This window comes from Salminus brasiliensis, chromosome 23 (assembly GCF_030463535.1).
Source record: "Salminus brasiliensis chromosome 23, fSalBra1.hap2, whole genome shotgun sequence".
In the NCBI taxonomy this organism is placed as follows: Eukaryota; Metazoa; Chordata; class Actinopteri; order Characiformes; family Bryconidae; genus Salminus; species Salminus brasiliensis.
In genome coordinates this window covers 27,369,608-27,391,416 of record NC_132900.1, presented here as the reverse complement: position 1 = coordinate 27,391,416, position 21,809 = coordinate 27,369,608, and the positions used below count along the sequence as shown (strand labels likewise).

The 21,809-nt window shown below is 42.7% G+C and overlaps 1 protein-coding gene across 2 annotated transcripts; it reads right to left on the bottom strand.

Annotated features, from left to right (window-relative positions):
* Positions 1-1,191: 1,191 nt before the first annotated feature.
* On the bottom strand, positions 1,192-20,632 carry rnf31 (ring finger protein 31). Of its 2 annotated transcripts, XM_072668774.1 has the most exons (24): positions 20,547-20,632; positions 19,273-19,358; positions 18,363-18,562; positions 17,809-17,955; positions 16,849-17,004; positions 16,578-16,634; positions 16,350-16,488; positions 14,734-14,905; positions 14,496-14,638; positions 13,928-14,070; positions 13,259-13,492; positions 12,339-12,674; positions 11,993-12,178; positions 11,683-11,889; positions 11,219-11,392; positions 10,455-10,553; positions 9,370-9,459; positions 8,583-8,697; positions 6,294-6,406; positions 5,759-5,869; positions 4,541-4,589; positions 3,349-3,445; positions 2,982-3,147; positions 1,192-2,848 (listed from the first exon to the last, which is right to left on the bottom strand). In XM_072668774.1, exons 3-24 carry the CDS (start codon positions 18,558-18,560, stop codon positions 2,798-2,800), a joined length of 3,183 nt encoding a protein of 1,060 aa, XP_072524875.1. In that variant the 5' UTR covers positions 18,561-18,562; positions 19,273-19,358; positions 20,547-20,632; the 3' UTR covers positions 1,192-2,797. The 2 variants fall into 2 exon arrangements, with proteins under 2 accessions (XP_072524875.1, XP_072524876.1); XM_072668775.1 differs by lacking the exon at positions 19,273-19,358.
* Between the last annotated feature and the right edge of the window lie 1,177 nt (positions 20,633-21,809).

Sequence of the window (21,809 nt, the reverse complement as noted above, 5' to 3'; positions counted from 1 at the left end):
GACCTGACAGCGCTGTGATTTAGAGAGCAGCTAAATAAATAAATAAATCAAATATGAATCCATTAGTCACAGAAAAATGGAACTAATCAGATGGTAAATGGTAAAATAACAAGTTTACACGAGGAGAAACACTGTAATACTGCAGGCCAGGAGATGTGTTGCAGTATCCAGTGTTTCCACTGTGTTCACAAGCCAAAAACTGTGCTTTAATAAATCCACACATTCATCTGCCACTTTATTAGAACCCCCAACTAGTTAGAAATCCCTTCTTGTACTTTTACTAACTGGCCACTTTAACAGAAACACCAACATGGTGCTTCTTCTTAATGGCCACTTTATTAGAAACACCTACATTTGTACTTTCACTCACTGGCCACTTTATTAGAAACACCTACATTTGTACTTTCACTCACTGGCCACTTTATTAGAAACACCTACATTGTACTTTCACTCACTGGCCACTTTATTAGAAACACCTACATTGTACTTTCACTCACTGGCCACTTTAATAGAAACACCTACATTTGTACTGCCACGCACTGGTCACTTTATTAGAAACACCTTCCTTGTACTTCCACTACCTGCCACTTTAATAAAACCCCCACAATGCTCCGACACTCACTGGCCACTTTATTAGAAACACTGGCCTTGTGCTGTCACTCACTGGCCACTTTATTAGAAAAACCTACCTTGTGCTTTCACTCACTGGCCACTTTATTAGAAACACCTACATTGTACTACCACTGACTGGCCACTTTATTAGAAACACCTCAATTGTACTTTCACTGACTGGCCACTTTATTAGAAACACCTACCTTGTGCTTTCACTCACTGGCCACTTTATTAGAAACACCTTCTTTGTACTTCCACTACCTGCCACTTTAATAAAACCCCCACAATGCTCTGACACTCACTGGCCACTTTATTAGAAACACTGGCCTTGTGCTGTCACTTACTGGCCACTTTATTAGAAACACCTACATTGTACCTTCACTGACTGGCCACTTTATTAGAAACACCTCAATTGTACTTTCACTAACTGGCCACTTTATTAGAAACGTCTACCTTGTGCTTTCACTCACTGGCCACTTTATTAGAAACAGCTACTGGACTATCTGGTGTGGAAGGCTGCCGTCAGTGGTTTCCCTGACTACAGCACCAGCGTGGAGGAAGACGAGGGGCGCTCAGAGGAAGGGAAGACTGCACTTTATTTACAGTGCGTTTTTAAACCTCGCATCTGCGAGGTCTGATACAGTGGTAGGAGGTACTGTGGCAAAGCATGCAACCTTCAGAGGTGAGAGACTGTACAGTCCGGTGAGGTTTTATTAGCAGGTGATTTCACAGGCTTTTTTTTTTTCCTTCTTCCACCTTTGTTCCCACCAACCTGCGTCATCCAAGCATTTCCTCGCTCACGTTTTCTCTCTCGCGTGTCCAACAGCAATGAACGATGGCCTTATAGTCCAGGGTGTCCTGTGAGCGCAGGATGCGTATGGAAGGATGGCATGCATTCATGAACAACCTTCATGCAGAAAAGTAATGCAGGATTCTTCTGGCACTCTTCAGAAAGATGGACTTCTTTTCAGCTGACTGAAAGCATGGACGAGCTATCGCAGTGATACGATCCTGGTGGCATGTAGAGGGGAGAGCGGGGAGCAACTCAACACACTGGGTTGAAAGAATCCTTTCACAAAATGTACAGTTTTCAATTTGGACTTTAGACTCACATTGTCTACTTTGGATGTCTGTGTTGAAACTACCTCCACCATGTGTGGAAGCTGTACTTTAAGTCTGGCTAGAACTCACTGGGAGCTGATTTGGGGTAAAACGGTGCCCTATCGCAGCCAGTAAGAAGGAGATTAATATGTAGCATCGTAAGGCAGCCAGCGCGCTTGGAGGAAAGCATGGCCCCCCAGCTCCAATACAACAACTAACCATTAGGTGTGATGTAAAGAGGACGTGCTATCAACCCACCCCTGAGAAAGCAAGGCCAACTGTGCTCTCTCCAATTCTGGCTGCTGATGGCAAGCAGGGATTCGGACCAGCGATCCTCTGATTATAGTGGCATCTTTGATTTCTACACACAGCCCAGTAATCAATCACCATGTATGTGACTGCTTACCATGTAATAAGAGCGCTCAGTGTCACTGATGTGAAGCACCAGAAGCTATTCGAGTACTAAACGAGAACTTTCAGCCTGCTTAACATGAGGGAGGTAGTGAAAGACTGACCAGCCAGATCCACATCTAGCAATTGTTTGGTATGGTATATTTTTATGCGGGAACATGGAAGCAAACTCCCAAGGCTGTGCCCTGCTCCCCCGACACAAAGTCACCAATACAACAGGACCGACGCACCCGAAACGCTAAACATGCCCACCAAATAATCCAATTCCCACAGTGCAAACAGCTCTGCAAACCCAACTGCTCCAATCCTCTCTTAGCAACAGATGCTTTTGTGGGTTCAAGCAAAACTCAAAGTAGTCACCTAAAATTAGACATCAGAGAAAGTATGCATGGACATCAGTCTAATCAATTACTGACGACGAATGAGAGAATGCCTTCATTACTGACTGATTACTACCGACACTGTCCGTCCGAGACGTGTGAACCATAAAGTGCACGTACAGATTGTCTAAAATCAAAATTAAAAGGAGAGTAAAACCATGCTGAGGAGCTCCTCCTTCTGCCACCACCGTGAAGAGGGTCCATGAAGCAACTGTACAAAACATGGTTGATCCCCAGGCATAAAAACAAAACAAAAAAATCCGGGTTAAAAGTGGGGCGAGTAAAAGCATTTTTCACTTCTTTCGCGGGACCTTGTCACCCAGAGGAACATCCTCCATTAGTTTCTGCCAAAACACAGAGAGAGAATTTTTTTTTATCAAAAATTAATACATTTTTTTTGCAAACGTGTAGATTATCATCTTAAAAAGTTACTAGCAGACACAGAAGCGTATTATGTTCTAATCCTGCTTAACGCACCTTCATCAGTCGACTGCAGTGCGCCCGGTCATCCTCCCCCTCCGCCCGCGCGTGCTCCACTTGGTACCTCCTGCAGGCCAGCATCAGCTCATTGGCGGAGAACAGAGGGGCAGGGTCGATAGAGTGGCCGTTGATGAGGCTAACCAGGTACTCACGGTAGTGTTTCCTGAAAAAAGTAGTTTTTTTTTTTTTAAAGCCGCCACGGTTGAGTGAGGGTTTATAATAGAATATTAATAATAGAATATTATTATGATATGTATTAACTTTTATAAGAAAATGATTCTCTTCTTTTAAAAAGGTGAAGAAAATGCGTCTCTTCTTTAAAAAAAAAAAAAAAAATCTCACAATAAAAAAAAAAGTCACTCACTCGCAAAGTCCTGCCTGGCCAGGCTGGGTTTGAGCTCCACATGCCGAGTCTGTCTGGCGAGCACCTTCATCCTTCTGCTCAATCACACCACACACACCTAACAGAGGGAAGAGATGGTGTGTGTTTGTGTACATGGGTAGGAGCAGAGAGGTACTTAGGAGAGATTTCAGAAGGCTGAGGGGGAAGTGGGATAGCGTGTGAAAATAGGCCTGTGAATCCGTAGGTGTGTTTGTTTCAGAGTGTTTGTTTTTGTGGGCCTAATATAGACTTGCAGTCCGAGGGGGAATAATTGAACATCGGTTCTAAGTGGAAAAACAGAGCTTCATTATGTCTTCTTTTAGACCTCCATAACGGGTGAAGCCATTTCTTTTCTACCGCCAAAGAAATGAACAAATAATGCAGCACTATAATGAGACTCAAATTAGACAGACAGACAGACAGGCTGCAGGGAAATAGTTTAGCCAGGCCGAAAGAACTGGAAATAATGAGCAAAACAGTACAGACGGACAGATATGTGGACAGAAAGAGACCTATAAAATCAACATTATTATTATTATGGTTATTCGATTCAGAATATTTTTTTTTCTATAGGAACGAATGGGGTGCAAAAACTTGTGCACCCTTCTAATGTTGTAAGGATACAAATATGATAGTAACACCACACAACACAAGAGCTAACCACATGGGGTACCATGGCAACCCCCTAAGAAACAGTAAGCAGCACCACAGCAACCACCTGAAATACAACAGCAATACTATACTGTGGCACCATCAGACAACACCAAAACAACCACAGAGCAACCACTTAGCAAAACTGTAGTGACCATAGCAACAGCCTAGGGTACTAGGTCAACCACTTAACAACACCTCAGCTACCGCAGGTTCAATTTGTTGAGGAACCTCTGGAGAAGCCTCAACCTGTGGAGAAACCTCTTAAGGTGCTTTGAGGAACCTTCCAGAAAAGGTTTTTTAGAAGGTTGAAGGTTCCTCAAAGCACCTGCTGCTCTTTATTTAATGAAACCAGTCTAATGACACTGTTAGTAATGAAACCTGCAGCTGATCAGTGTTCATTAAGCACTAACAGTCTCCTCCATAAGCTTAGAAAAAAAAAAAATCACAATAACAAAATATTGCCTAGCTTTACTATGACATTATCTGTGGGTGTGTCCCCAGATGCAGCATCTGTACATACCTGTTTGTGTTCCTGGAGCTGTGTCAGTGTTGAAGGCCACACCATTTTTCTGAGAAAAAATAATAATAATAACTTGAGAATCACTGAGGAAAACAAGATGTGAGATTGCACCAAACAAAACAAGCAGTTTTGGAGCCTTTTCAAGCTGTGTGTGTGGGAGGACAATGTGTGTGTGTGTTGTGCTAATGTGCCACATTCTGTTGGTGTGAATGCTTGTGTGCATGTATATGTTGGTATGGGTGCACATACTTGTATCTGCAGCTTTGTGCGTACGTGTCTGTGTTCGATGTCTGTTCTACTAATCCACGGGACTCGTTTTCAGGCTTAAGATGTTGACAGCCTTAATAATGTATAATTCAATTTAATAAATTAACATGAATAATATGATATTAATCTTGATCATTTAAAAAGAACTGATGCTGAGGACCCAAGAAAGGTTCTCTTCTGATGACTCTTTCATGGAGGTCATATTTTCTTCAGGTGTCGCTGCACAGTAGAACAGTGCACCACCACCCCAGAGCCTGCTTAAACTTCCTGAGGGTCTTTTGTAGTCAAATAAGATTTTGCATTACCTTCCTAACAGTAGTTCCAACTTCCAACAAGCAGAACGTCCTACAAGAATTTCTTGGGTCTTTCAGACTTCAAAGTGACAAATTAGCCCACCCGTTCATAGCTCCCCCCACCACTAGCAATGCCCTTGACACTAGGAGGATAAGGACTTCCTGATATCCAGACACCTGTCCTACCAGACACCTGTGTCGGCCAATATTGCTTCAAGAGTGACGAGGGAGAGAGAGAGAGCACCCACCCACCCAGAGCCAATTGTGCCCTCTTGGACTCTGGCCACTGATGGCAAATCAGCATGGCTCTGGATTTGAACTCACAACCCCCAGGCCACAGTGGCAGCAATTAGACTAAGCCACTCTGAGCCTTTGTAGCATATTTTTCAATGCTGATTCAGCCTCGAGTAACACGTCTTCACCTGTCGCAGTCAGCTCTGTGTGTACGGAGGTGCTGTTGACTGACTGATGCACTGGTCACTGGGTAAAATATTGGTGATGTTAATTCTTATGCAAACAAACATGCAAGTAAACACAATTTGCAATAAGGAGATCAGCATAAATGATAAAGGTCATATTCATATATTAGTTATCATGTATGTAATTTTCGTGACAGGCCTAGTTTTGGGGTGTGTTTGTGAGTTGCATGCGCTCAAACCTGCAGTAAAGCCTGGAGTCTGGCAGGCTCCCAGTCTCGGAGGTAGAAGAGGCAGTCTCTGGGGTGATGGGCATGGAGGCCCGTCACACTGCACTGGGCCACTGCACACGTCTGCCGCAGACAGACAGAAAGAGAATTAAATAAGAAAGAAAAAAAAAGGAAGAAACTGGGGGCGCGAGAGAGCGCGCGAGACGGATGTAAGAGAGGAAACAAAACTAAATGACGTCACCATACACTTCTTGAGCTTTTATTTTTTCAAATTCATTTACGAACTTACCACATGTGAGCATTACAGAGCCTTACCTTATAGCCTGTTTTCCCTGATGGTAATATAAGCACAGACTGGGCTCGTTTGTAATATGACTGAATCATTTAAACTGGAAATGTGGCTCTACTGGTGAGCTGTAACTCTTATCAACAGATCACAGTAAAGTAAACATCGTGGTACATATCGAGTATGAAAGGGGAGGAAGTATTGTGGTATTATTTTTTGGCCACATAACACACAGGACCCTGGGGAGAGTGTTTAACTCACCGTGTGAAAAGGATTGTTGCAGCCACTGCAGAACTGATAGCGGCACTGAGAGCAGCTGAAGTGCATACAGCCCCCACGGGCCAGAGCATACTGGAACCTACAGTTCGGACAGGCTGCGAGAGAAAGAGAGAGAGAGAGTGTAACTGCCTCACTGTATTCATCACTACAGATGGTCTACAACTAAAGATTCTCATCTATTCTTATTGATGATTAATCTTTTAACTATTATTCGATTAATCAACTGATCAAACCGCCTTGCTCAGCATAGCAACCATTCAATTAACCATCTGTGCATAAGCATTTCGCATGTGTGATGCAAACAACCAACCAAAGCTAGGTGATATCAACTTTTTTTATACCGCTATCCCCCCCCCCCCCTTAAACAATTATTAATTATATATAATATATAACTAAATAATTAATACAGCGGTACCCTCAATTAAACAAGGGGGTGGCCATGTTTGTTTATTTGTATTAGAACTACTGGTGCTACATTGGATCTGTTGCTAAAGTTCTTAACCACAGTGATAATAAAACATGCAGTAAGGAGTATAATATGCTTATTTAGAGGGTGTCACAATAATTGAAAGAAGAGAAGAATTCTGCTCGAACAATGGTGTCACGTACAGCTAGCTAGCTCGCCTACAGCTCCACCGAGCCGCTATCGACTAACTGCTAACAAGTGTTGACCATAAAAACTTGTGCCTGAGGGAGCGAAGTCGAGCCACTGGTGTTGGGAGAAACATCAAGACGAAATGAGAGACCGGTTCTGCTGTGTCTGGACTGGGTTTTAGATAAGTTCCGCGGGCCGATAAGGCTGTGTTCCAGCTAACCGAAGCTCAAATCACACAGGTTTAGAGGATGAAGCCTCCATCTATTTTGGAGCAGTGGTGGCTCAGCGGTTAGAGCACCGGGCTATTGATGACAAGGTTGTAGGTTCGATACCCCGGGTCGGCAAGCTGCCCCTGTTGGGGTGCAATGGCTGCTCACCGGCACTGTGTGTGTTTGATCACCAGGGTGGTGAATATGCTTGTTTTGTCTTGACCTCACCACTCAGCAACCACAGTGCCCCCACCCTGTGGCTCTCTTAAATGCAAATGGTTTGAAAATGGTCTGATATGACAGATCAGACATGTCAGAATTTTAAAATACTGTCCTCCTTTTTGAATATCCTGGTATATGGTACTACCATTATAGAGCCCAGGCCTAACCAAAGCCATATCGGCCCATACTTTCTTCAGTAAATGGGAAGCTGCCTGAATGACCACCACGAAAAAATGCTCATTAGCAGCTATACACTATACTTTCAATAGTGTGTAGACACTGGGGCTGTGTGTATAATATAACCTATATTACAATACAGGGATATACTCAAAACTATCTCACAGATATGAAGAGTCGATGAATACTTACTGTCAGGTGGTACTATTTGTATTCTCCTTTGTGCGACTAATCTATATTGTTGTGTATGTAGGTATGTGTGTATATGTAGGTACGTGTATGTATGGTGGTCTTGTTTTTTTTTTTTTTTTTCTTCTTTAATTGTTAATTGTTGTGTTTATTATGTTTGTCGGACCCCAGGAAGAATAGCTGCTATTGCAATATCAGCTAATGGGGATCCAAATAAAACAAATAACTATATAATATATATAATATATTGCAAAATAGTTAGAAAGGTGATATTTGCTTGTGCATAAAAATACATAAATAAATAAATAAATAAATGATATGCATAAAATCTGAATGTAAAAAAACTTGCCTTTCATCCAATCTGCCACCAATCCCTGCTGCCAATTAGCCCGCCCGTTTGCAGCTCTCCCTAGCACTAGCACCGCTCCAGACACTAGAAGGGTAAGGGCTCCTCTGAAACATGCAAAGCCAGCCGCTGCCTCTTATGGAACTGCTGCTGATGTGGGCAACCGGACTTTACAGTAGATTGACTGCATCACTTTTAGTGATGATACGTTCTGGCTCTTCAACTCTCTAGAGACTCTTCAGAGTCTTAATTTCTGAGGCAGAGTTTTAACAGTATCTGAAAAAAAAAAAAACTAGTATGTTGACACTATCTGGTGGCTAATCCAGCTCAGAGCAGTTCTGGTGCTCGTTGAAGAGTAACGGTTGTGCTTTGATAGCACACCGTTTGAAATAGGGTTCCCCTCCAGGGCCCTTTGATGAGGGAGGGGAAGAGGTTGTGTGGGGGCAGCCCTGCTGTTAGCTTCATTAAAGCTAGAATAGAGCAGTTTAAATGCAGGTTTGTGAGCAGCTCTGGGGAGTTTGGAGATGACTCACTGATGCCATTGTCGCGCAGGTATCCCGCCAGGCCCTGCCGCTGGTACTCAGGGTCATTCTCTCGCTTCCACAACTGGAACTGCTCGCAGGACAAGCCATTGTGCTGAGCTTCCCACTGCAAAGAGAGAGGGGGAGAGATTTTAACACGCCATTCCAGATAAACAGCAACACAGGATGTTGCAACTTGCAACCCTATATGGACAAAAGTATTGAGACACCTGCAGCTTTAACATGCGTGTTTCTGTGGCAATTTGCATGTGTACATTGTTAAAAATATGGTTTAATACTGATATCAGGATGACATGAGGGTCCAGCAGTTAGATATTAATATTATTATTATATATTTTGTTCACCATTATTTATGTATTTTATTTTCCTGTGAGTTATTATAATATGGATCACACAAGACCTGCAAACCAAATTTTGGTTCAATTGCAAATATGTCAGCATGGACCAAGGGACCCAAACTACAAGCATAAACACACCCACAGTGTGTCCTAAACTACATCAGCAAGACTGCACCACCTTAAAGTCTTAAAGTCCTGGAAGTGGTTGGAGTGTCCTGAGAGAAGCATGTGGGCATGTACTTATAGAAAGAAATGCAGGTGACTATTAACTTCTACTGTACGGCAATGAAGTACAGTAGGAATGTGGACAGAGGGGTACAAAGAGACTGCGAGAGTCAGTGTAAGTGAGACGAGTCCTGTAAACACAGCTATTCTGCCTGTGTGACTGTGTGTGTGCACGCGTGTTTGTGTGTATCTGTTCACACTGCAATAATACTTACAGGCTTTTTACACTGAGCGCAGAAGCTGTTCCTGCACTGCAGACAAGTGACCTTGAGCTGATCACCATCATAGATGAAACCATATGAGCACTGCAATGAGAGAGAGACAGTCAGTCAGAGTGTATAAGTGAGCCAGAGAGAAGGAAACCAAGGGGAAGTTGTGCAGGACAAAAAAAAAGAAAGAAAAAAAGTTCTACAGTTCTCTGTACTCAGCACTTAGAAGGTCACTGTAACCCTGGCGACAATTGCTTTGAAGTGTCGCCTCATATCTGATGGCATTAAAGCAGTGCATTAGTTCAGGAAAGGGCCGGTACAGAGTTGGATTTTCGAGGCCATTTAGCCTTCAGGACGAGTCCAATTGACCACAACAACGAGACCCTGCAGAACATTAGCTTTAAACTTCGGCTTTAAGCAGTGTAATGGCCTCAGACTGTCCGGAGACTCAAACCCAAAAACATGCAAAACCTACATTTCATTAGTTTTTTTGCATATACAAACAATAATGTCTGGTTTAGTAGTTAGAAGTAGCAGTGCGACAGATCACGGACTACCAGTGGAATACAGTTTTACTGCCGCTGTTACTTTTTACAGTAACGCCTGAGCAGCTGTCTGTCTGTCTGTCTGTAGCACCGTCACTCTGGTGTGTGAGTGGAGAGCAGAGGTTTATTAGTGTGAGGCATGGGAGTCTCACATAGACATGGGCTGAGTGGAAAAAAGAGAAGACAACCTCAGAACCACAGAAGAATAGAGTGTGAGAGAGGCAAATGCTCCTCTGAAATGCTACATCACACAAAGACAAAATAAAAGTCACTAAAATAAAGAAACAGACTGTTTCAAAAATAAAAGTCATCTGTATAAACAAACAGGATGTGTCAAAATAAGTCAACAAGGACTGTGTCAAAATAAAAGTCACTAAACAAATTATAGCAGTAAGTCAAAATACTTTTAAACTGAAAGGTTACATTACTGTCTTCCATTTGCCTTCCTTTTTATTTATTTTTTTTATTTATTATCATATCTATTCATTCCATCATGATCTGATCTGGGTAAAGTTTGGTGGTCTGTTTGAGAGGTTGCATACTTACGTGGCTACACCACAGGAACTTTGGGTCTTTAATGAGAGCCTGTTCAGTCAGCTTCTTGTGGAAGAGCTCATACACCTCTGGCTCCAGACACTCTCTCAGCTGGGTGTTCACACACACACACACACACAAACACACAAACACACACACACACACACACAAACACACAATGCAGGGGTGAGTTCTCCAGAAGTAACACAGACATGCCTGTTTTTTGATACATACAATGTAAACACAACTGGACTCCTGAGTGTCACAGTTTTGGCCTAATCATCAGGTGATCAAAATCGGAAAAACCTCTAGGTTAAATATCTAGGAAAACATCATTCTAGGTACACTATATGGACAAAAGTATTGGGACACCTTCACATTCATTGTCTCTCTTAAAATCAAGGGTTTTTTTTGTTGGAGTAACTGTCTCTACTGTCCAGGGAAGAAGGCATTCTACTAGATTTTGAAGCATTGCTGGGAATATCTGATTGCATTCAGTGACAAGAGTGAGCCCAGGGTCTTAGGTGATCGCCACCACCCCACCTTATCTCAAATAGTATTGGATGGAGCCCCATCCATCATTCCAGAGAACACAGTTCTTCCATTGCTCCACAGCTCAAGGCTGGGAGGCTTTATACCCATGTAGCCCACGTCTGGCATTAGACTGCACATCTGACTCAACTTAAAGTAGCCAAATACATTCATTAGAAGGGGTGTCCACAAACATTTGGACCTATAGTGCACGAGACATGTTGATCCTGTGTGTCTCCCAGTACCTGAATATCCAGCGTGGAGAAGTAGCTGTTGAGATGCTCAGGGTTGTTAATGTCGGGCTCCCAGCAAACGGGACACACCATGTCTCTGATGTGCTTATCCCTGACGGCGATGGTGAAGTGCTGCTTAAAGCAGCCGCTGCAGACGGAGCACTGACACGACGTCAGTGACTGCATCTGTTAAAAAATAAATAAATAAATAAATAAGGGTCTTGCTAAATTAAAAGAATTCAAAAATAGATCCCTGAATTTGATGAAATTGGACATAGGCAAGCTGAAAAGAGTTACACAGATTTATGATAAATGCTATGAAAACACTAACTTTATGTGGATCCCGTAAGTAAAGTGTATGTGTCTGTATATATATATATATATATATATATATATATATATATATATATATATATATATATACACACACACACACACACACACACACAGGTGTGTGCGAGAGTGTGCAGCGATACCTTGCTGTGGGGAAAGACTGACAGGCAAATCGGGCACTCTTTGGTCAGCACACGGCGTATAAAGTCACGGTCATGCGACTCTCGCACGGCCTGTACCACGTCCTCCAGCGTGTAGGGGGCAGCTGGGTCGCGTAGGAGGGACAGTACCAGCTCGCAGCGCCCCCAGCTGGGCAGGTCGTACATGGCTAGCAGCCTGCGACACACACGCTGAAATGCACAGCGTGAAAAGTGACAAGCGTTAAATGCTAATAACAGCTCGTTACGTTAGCATTATAAAAATCAGGGTGTTCTATGATGCATGAGCACTCACCTGTTTGTCTGGGTTGTTGATGTCAATGGGCGGCTCGAGGTCATCGCTCCACATGCGCTTGTGAAAGGGCTCCAGCAGAGGTCGCTGCAGCAGCACCAGAGCCCCCCTCACCTCTCCGCCACTCTGCCGCAATGCCTCCTCACAGGCAGCGGAGTCAGTGAAGCCCAGAGAGGACAGCTCCTTCACCTACAACAGATGCAAACTCAGCTCAGCTTCACCTTCATGAGGGAGCACTCATTGAACGGTCTGTATTAATGGCAGTGGTGTAGAAGTACATTACACTCCCCAACTGTAGGGGGAGCCCAGCAGCAACAGTGTTTTGTTTAAGCTTCATGCCAAAACTTACTTTAGCCCGCCGGTCCCTCAGTGCCTGTCTTGCAGCTTTCTCGCTGTCCCCCCCTGCTGTCAGCCAGGCCTGCTTGGCCTCGGCTCTGGACAAATGCACAGCGCCGTTTTTGTGGGCCTCCAGGCCACCATCCTCGCCAGCACAGTTGAAGAGCGTGGAGTGGAGCGGTTTGGGACCGTGCTGGAAGGAGGCGGCCATGGCACAGATTTCATCCAGCTTGTGGGGAAGCTCGGTTTTCAACCAGTCACAAGGGGTTCCACTAATGCTGCTGCGGCTGCCTGAAACCCGTAGGCTCGTGTAGACCTCCTCCGGGCTTACACCCTTCATTTCACCCTCCTGAGGAAGAGATTAGAAAACAGGCCATTGTTTTCTGACAGTAAACACACACACACACATATGGATACATATTTACCTGTATATATACTCGTATATACACACAATATGGACAAAAGTATTGGGACACTTGCTCATTCATTGTTTCTTCTGAAATCAAGGGTATTACAATGGGTTTATCCTGCTTTTGTTGGAGTAACTGTCTCTGCTGTCCAGGGAAGAAGGCTTTCAACTAGATTTTGGAGCATTGCTGTGAGGATGAGCATTAGTAAAGGTAGGATGTTGATCGATCACCACCTCACCTCATCCTTAAAGTACTGGATGGAGCACAATCGTTCCAGAGAGCACAGTTTTATACCCCTCTAGCCCACGCCTGGCACATATTAGGCATAGGCAGGTGTCAGTAAGTTCTATTGGCAATACTTCTATCAAGGCACTAGACCAGCTCTGTATGTGCATTTGCACATCTGTGTCAGCAATGGGTTCAACTTAAAGAAGCTGGATGCATTCATTAGAAGGGGCGTCCACAAACATCTAGTGAGTGTGTGTGCATTTTAGGTAATCATTCTAATGCAGTAAATTCATACCCGAATCAGCTGAATCAGTTTAAGCCCCTCCTCCCTCATTAATCTCTGCCTCTTTAAATCCGGGTCCTCCGTGGCCGTGAGTTTAGGTGTGATTGACAGAGGCGTGAAATCCTTGACCGGGGAAGTTGGGAGTGGTTTGGAGGGCGATTGGGCGGGGTCGGATCTGGCCAGGTCGCACATTTCGCAGCGCGAGGACGGCGTGTGGTTGGCGTATGTGCAGAACTGACAGATCCACTGAAAGACAAACAGCAAGGAACAATGCTACAGCACTCACACCGAAGTCTGAGGAGCTGGTTTCTACTTTCAAATGAGAAAATACAGCTTTTTTGGCACCTTAATGATTTAACATTTAACAAGCAAAATACAGCTTTTGCAGTTACATCAGCAAGAGCTATTGAAAGGTGCTATTCTTTGCACAGGATCCTTCTTCTCACCACCTTTTTTTTGTCAAGTGCCTTGTCATAAACCCAACACCTTGTCACCCAATTAAACTCTATTTCTGCTATTATAGGATTTTTAGTTATTAGAGTATTATGAACTGGATTAAAGGAGGCTGGTGCACACAAAAAAAGTTGGAATCACAAAATAGATAGAAAGCCTAATGTAATGTAATGCCATAATGTCTGCATTTGGGTATTCAGTGTGTGGCCTGCATGTGTGTGCAAGTACCTGGCTGTCCAACGGCCCTGCAGCAGATGGGTTGGGTCTTGAAGGGGTGACAGGAGGACGTGTGGCCAGACGAGGGCGCTCACACACCTCGCACAGAATACTGCTGCCTGCGTTGACCACAGTGCAGCTCTTGCACTGCCACTCTGAATGGGTGGAGAGAAGGAGACATGAATAAAGATCAGCACAGTATTTTACCAGAGTATCAGATACCAACACAGATTTCAGAGAGGTTTCAGCTTCTGAAAGCTGTGTGGGTGCTATAAAGAGTTGACACAAGAGTCACGTTTGGAAGAAACCACTTTTTTAAAGAAGATATGTGAAGGAGACTATTAGAAATATGTGTTTTGTGGTCGCTGCCCTGTTGGAAACCCAGTTGTGTCCGAATGTAAACTGTCTAGCTGCTGGTTTAAGGTTATGCTGAAGAATTCTGGGGTAGTCCTCCTTTATAATTCCACCCACTTTCCACTGCCAGAAAAACTATCGCAAAGCACAATGCTACCACCACCATGTCTAACAGCTGCTTTTTCAACCCAGTGCAGACCATATAAACAACGTATTGACGACTGACCAGTTATGGTAGAGGGCTGCTGCGGCTCTTCCTGTATGGAAGGGGCAGCAGTGGCAAGACGAGGCCGGTCACAGGTTTCGCACAACACCTGCTTCATGGTGTTGACTGTAGTGCACGAACACTGCCACGTAGACAGTGATGCGCTGCGAGGGAGCACATATGGGACAGGAGAAGTTAGAGAAAACGAAAGCTTTTCAGAATGAACCCTATTGTTATTAAACCATAACATTAATCCCACCTGATTGTCTTTGATGGTCTGGAGGACGCCACCTGAACCCTGCTGTGCATGGCACGTCCTGGGTGAGAGTGGAAAAGGCGGTCACATTCCGAGCACAGGCGCTGGGCACACGTGGTGCAGTGGGACGCCACTGGAAAAATTCCGCATATGCAGCAGTTTTCCGCAGAGACAGCTGGGGGAAGCCGTCGGAATAATTGCATGAATGACTACAGCGCTGGCAGCAGCCACAGAGGTATAAGCTTATTAAATCAGCATCATCTTTGCCAATTAATGAACAACAAAGGACAGATACACAAGTACTATAAATAATTCAATAAACTGCTAATGATTTAACTACTATAAATGATTCAGTAAGTGCTGATTATTAGACTATTATTCATTATTCAGTTTAAACTACAAAAAAATTGTAACTGCTAATGATTTAAGTACTATCAATTATTCAGTATCTAATTATTCAGTAAATGCTAATTATCTGTTAACTACTACACATTCTTTAGCATCAGTAACTGCTAACTATGAGTTTATTACTATAAGCTATTCAGTATCTGTTATAGTATCTGTTTCAGTAACTGCTAATTAAGCGTTTACTACAATACATTATTCAGTATTTGAAACAAATTATTCAGTATCTTATAATTCTTTTCAGTACCTGCTAATTTAGTATATAAATAAAATATATTAATATAAATTTAAATAAATTAATAAAATTAAATAAATTAAATTATTCAGTATAATTATTTATTCAATAAATGCTAATTATTTATCTACTATAAATGATTCAATATGTGCTGATTATTGTACCACTTAATGATTGAGCTACAGAATATTTAGCAACTGCTAATTATTTGTTAACCACTATAAATTCTTGAGCATGAACTATTCATTTTACTCAGTATCTGTTATAAAATGTTCAGTAACTGCTAATTGTGTTTCCTAAAAGAAATTATTCAGTGTCTGTTTTAAATTATTCAGTCTCATATATTATTCAGTAACTACTATAAATGTTCCAGTAACTGTTAATTATGTGTTTAGTCCTATAAGCTGTTTAGTATCTGTAGTGTATGCTAATTAAGTGTTTCCTACTATGTTGTTCTACTATAAATGATTCAGTATATGCAACAAATGATTCAGTATCTTATTATTTTCAGTAACAGCTAATTATGTTTTGCTAATATAAATTATTCAGTTTACTACACAATTCAGTTTTTACTATAAACTAAACTACTAGTAACAACTACAGATTACTGCTATTAGTAACTTAATTATTTAGTGACTGCTAATTATTTGGTTACTACTATAGACTATTCAGTATCTGTAATATCAGTAATTACTACTAATTCTGAGTATAAAATAATGTAAATTGAGTAAATGGGTAATTGAGTAGTTAGTCATTTATCCACTAACTACTATAACTGACTTATTTTTTAATATAGAAATATATTTATAAAATATAAATTATTTATTAAATATGAACCTTGTGCCCAGCATTAATAAAGAACATAATTAAACAAATAATAATTATTATGTATTAATACACCCTTACAAACTAAAACAAAGGTTGTGCAATGGGATGCAGGTTATGAGCAACACAGGCAAGCTGGAAGTGTGAAACTGACCTGTTTGCTTGTCAGGGGCGAGGGAGGAGAGAGAGAGTAGGCCTTGGGAGAGAGAGGCTATGGGCAGGGACGGTCTCTCCCAGGGCCTCTCACTAGACGGAGACTCCAGTGGTGAATCTGTGGTGATTCCATCATCGCCCTGCAGGATCATTGCACAATGTGTAAGTGAGGTCAAATTCGAGAGGAATTTGATAAAAACACCAAACTGGGGAAAAAAACAAGCCATACCTTCTGAGTGAGGGAGGGGATAATTCTCTCAAAGAACTCAGGGTGCGGGTGGACGTCCTACAGGAAACAAAGCTTTGTATGAGCCCGTAACAGTGACCTTACAGTGTTAGAATTACAGTGATATACTATATAGTTTGAAATCACCGGTCTTTTTAATTATAACATTTGTGCTTCGAGGCCATAACAGTTCACAATACCCAGCGGTACAGTACGACAGATCAACTTCATTATAACTTCATCCTTGACGTTCATCAGAGCTGTTATTCATTACCTTGATCAGCATGTCCAGTTCCATGCGCAGACTCATAACCTCCAGGGTCACTGACGCCACCTTTGCAATGTCTGGTTCTATGATTTCATCAGGAAAGCTCAGGCCATCTGGCTGCTGATTGGTGTAACCATATAGACACAGTACAGCTCTTCCACCCTGGGTAAAGTAGCAACACTCATTAGGTATGCACAGATTGTGGAGTCCCACAGGGTTCTGTTTTAGGGTGAAACTGCTGCTAATTTTGGCTTTATTGTAGTTATGCATATGAAGAACTGAAGTACACCTGAAGAATACACACACTCCCTGATTATTTGGAGATATGACAATATTGTATCGTATGGTGATAAACTATTTTTCTACAACATCACTGTCTGACAAAAACATTAGCAACTTTCCAGGAGAAGGTAAACCTTTACTTTCAAAAGTCAACGTAAAAAGATGTTAGTCCAAGGCATTTTGGAGCATTACTATTGGTCCATCACAACAAAATATATATATATATATATATATATATTTGCGCATGCATATTGTCACTGTTACCTCTACATATTTTACTTGTATTATAATTTTTATATTGCATTTTAAATATATAAAATATTATTTTTATTATTTTTTTATCCATCCTATCTTTATCATGTTGTTTCTATGTCAACATAGCATTTCACTCCTAGTTATACCATGTATGGCTATGTATGTAACAAATAAACGTGTATTAGAATCTTACTTCTTTACTTCAACACTGTAGACATCCATAAGGAACCTAAATTGATTTTAACAGGTAGATTTGAGTCTACCTGTATTTGACTCCCACTGTCTCTTGCATACTACTGTGTGTATTATAAAATCCCTAAAAATGACCACAAACCAAGCTTTTTTCTTTCTGCCCTGACAAACCCCAAAATTAGCAAGCAAACCCAGGAAGGCTGCAGGTCCGATTTTACAATTTGAAGCGTGACTCACGTGAATAGCATCCACTGTGGCTCTGAACACCGGGTTGTTGTGTTTCACTGTGCGCCAGTACCTGGGTCTGTTAGGGCTGGTCAGGTTGGAGCCGTATTTCTCCAAGATGTTGAGGGCCGTGGACAGCTTCTGCAAAGAGCCTATGGCCTGACAGCCGGAGAAAATAAAGCATGCTGTAAATGCAAAGGTACTCTAGGCCTTGATTTCTAGTAAATACTTAAACAAGCGAACCCTAAGCTTATCTTTGAGTCTTCATTTTACGACCTGTTAAGTCCTGAACTACTAATTATTCAGTAACTGCTATGATCCTGCTCAAACACACCTGATTCGATTCACCCGTTCGTTACAGGGTTTAATTGGTGTGTTAGAGCAGGGAAATTAGCTAAGTCTGGCCCTCAAACCCCCACTCTTGCACTATAGGGCTCCTTACTATGGGTTACTTTAGTAATTAGGGGGTCTAGCCGAGCAGACTAACCCAAGCAGAGCCTTCCAAACAGATTACAACCTGTCAACACATCTCCCTTAAAAGCCCTTTACTTGTTTATCCATCTCACCTCTTTCCTGTTACTTCCACCACTGTTTTCAATCACCATGGCTTCAGCGGCAATGTACCGGTACTTGGCCGACGGGGGGAGAGGGACGCTGGCCATGGAAGACACACCTGTCCTGACCTCCTGTGCTGGACCAGGCGTGGATAAACTCTTCTCCGCCTGACTCCTCACCTTCTCCAACTGTTCAGACAGCATGGCCATTGCTTGAACATTAAAAAAAATGACAACAACAAGGGAGACAGTTGATCATTAGAAAAATTGCAAATGTAATAACCTTTAAACTCCAAAAACTACATCTCTGGGACATCCTGATGCACCAACACTTAGATTTACAATGCAACTAATTCAATTCAGACCCTTAATAAAGCATGACTGTAAAGGCATCACTTCTTAAACTCATTCAAACCAGTCTCTGCATTTTATGTGCATGCATGATTTGTGTATAATAACGTGTGTCGCGCTGCCCTGCTTCTCTAACACTCAGTATGCTGCTTCATGCTGGGATCAACATATCAGTTCTATCTATCTATACATCCATCTATATACTTACACAATATGGATAAAAGTATTTGGACACCTTCTCTATCATCATTCTTTTTTAAATCAAGGGTTTTAAAAAGGGTATTTGTTGAAGCAGCTGTCTCTACTGCCCAGGGAAGAAGGCGGCTTTCTACCACACTTTGGAGGAGCATTGCTGTAAGGATCTGATGTTGAATGATGACCACCACCCCACTTCATCATCTCCAACATCCCAAACTCATCCCAAAAGTACTTGATGGAGCACCAACCATCATTGTGTGTCAAGTCACTCTGCTCTGAATTGACCCCAAAATTAGCAAGCAAACCCAGAAAGGCTGCAGCATCCACTGTGGCTCTGAACACCGGGTTGTTGTGTTTCACTGTGCGCCAGTACCTGGGTCTGTTAGGGCTGGTCAGGTTAGAGCCGTATTTCTCCAAGATGTTAAGGGCTGTGGACAGCTTCTGCAAAGACCCTATGGCCTGACAGCCGGAGAAAAAAAAAAATAAAGCATGCTGTAAATGCAAACGTACACTAGGCCTTGATTTCTAGTAAATACTTCTGTACTTAAACCCATGAACCCTGGGCTTATCTTTAAGTCTTCATTTTACGACCTGTCATTCCTACGAACCATCATTCCAGAGACCACAGCACAGTTCACCTGCTCCACAGCTCAGCACTGGGAGGCGTTATGCCCCTCTAGCCCACACCTGGCATTAGGCAGCATGTGGAGCCGATAGGTTGGCAGCACTTTGCAGCACTTTACAACTCTACAGGGACCAGACAGCTGTGTGTGCATCTGTCTGTCTGTCTGTCTATGTGCATCTGCACATCTGTGTCAGCGCAATGGGTGCAATCAAAGTAGCTGAATGGCTTTGTTAGAAGGGGTGTCCACAAACTTTAGACATACACACAGCAAGTTATTAAACGAGGTCTAGCTGAATGTTGGAAGCTATTTCTGTGATCGTCTCTAATATGCAACAATAATCATAACAGGAGCACCAGCTAGCTAAATGTCAACTGATTGATTCAGATCATCCAGCTTAACTTAGCTAGATAGCTAACTACTCAACATCTGGTTACATCTGGTGTCACATTTGACAGATGACTCATTCGGTTCCGCATTCAACCAGAACAGAAACCGAAACTACAGACACTGGTTTTGTCAGTATTTCTATTCAGAAGCTGAAAACACGGGGTTTTAGTCGGGACTTATCAGCTGAGGACCTGAAAAGCCCCTTTCTGAGGTCCTGCGAACAGCGAAACACGGACAGTTCAGCTTCACTGAGGGGTAAAACACGTGTGTGTAGAGCTAGCTATTATCACTAGATAGCAAGCTACTACACGTGAAAATGACTAGCTACGTAAAATGGCCAAAACCTCACACAAAACGAAATGAATAATCGTGGGTGAAGTTTAGAGAAGCACTCAAACAACGTCTCGATCATTCCCTGTTAGACAGCTAGCGAGTTAGCCTAGCTGGCTGGCTAGCTCACAGTGCTGAAGGGTGGCTAGCTAGCTAGCTACCATTAGCTCGCCATTAAAAACAGCACAGAACGACGCTGACAGCTAAACATTCGTGTAGAAATATGACTAACACGTCCTATGAACTACTAAATGACTCGCATGTTGTTGTTTTTTAGCTACAGAGTGGAGATAGCGCTACTTACTGCCTGGAGGTAGCTAGCCAGCTAGCTAGCTGTTAGCTAGCTTGGACACAGGACAAGTACGGTGGCCTGTAGGAGCAGCGTGACCCGCACTGCTTTGGTGGCGCCCTCCTCTGGGACGGTTTGTTGAGTTTAGTAGTTCAACGTTTTCCTATTTCCTGTTCATTTACATTTTCACTATTTAACTAAACTTAGCAGCAGTTCATTCATCAAACCAGGCTCTGTGTTTTCTGTGCATGCATGATCTGTGTATAATGATCTGTCTATCTATGCACACAATATGGGCTAAAGTATTTGGACACCTGCTCTATCAGCCTTCCTTCTGAAATTAAAAAAAGAGATTCCTGCTGTCTGTTGTGGTGGAAATTTTGTGACAGAAGAAACACTAAGTCTCTGAATCAGTATCAAAGTGAGTAACAGATTTATTGAGAGAGGTACAAAGCAAAACCTTAGTTTCTGCCTGTCTGAGCTCTGAGCTCTGCATGGTCTGCAGGAGCCTTTATCATCGCTGGGCTTTACCCTCACCCACTCAGCAATGACTGACCAGATAGCCTTATATGGTATAAACAGGCTATACATTTATCTGTTACTTGCATGAGAACCGTCCCAGGAATATGACCCCACTGACCCCATCTGGTCCCTTTTTATGGGGGGGGTCATTCTAAGGTAAGTGCTGACCGGAGATCATTCTGTCCTCCCGTCGGTACTTCTTCTCTCGCCCACTTCTGCTTATCATCTATGTCAGGGCGCAGTTGCACCGTGAGAAAGATAAGCAGAGACAGACAATAACAGTGTGAACAGACCCCGGTACAACATAGATGAAGAACATATAGCAAGAAGTGACCGAGGTCCCCTTACATATCACAGAATATGCATCAACAATTTAGTTATTGATTATGAATCATCAATAACTTCCATTACACTGTCCAGGGAGGAAGAAGGCTTTCTACTAGATTTTGGAAGAGCATTGCTGTGAGGATCTGATGTTGGATGATCACCACCCCACCTCATCATCCCCAACTCCCCAACTCATCCCAAAAGTACTGCATGAAGCACCACCATCATTCCATAGGGTTGTGGGTTCGATTCCTGGGCTTGGCAAGCTGCCACTGTGGGCCCTTGAGCAAGGCCCTTTACCCTCTCTGCTCCCTGGGCGCTGGAGTTGGCTTTGGGTGTGTGTGTGTGTGTGTGTGTGTGTGTGTGTTCGTTCACTACCACAGATGGGTTAAATGCGGAGAACACATTTCGCTGTACATAGTACAGTGA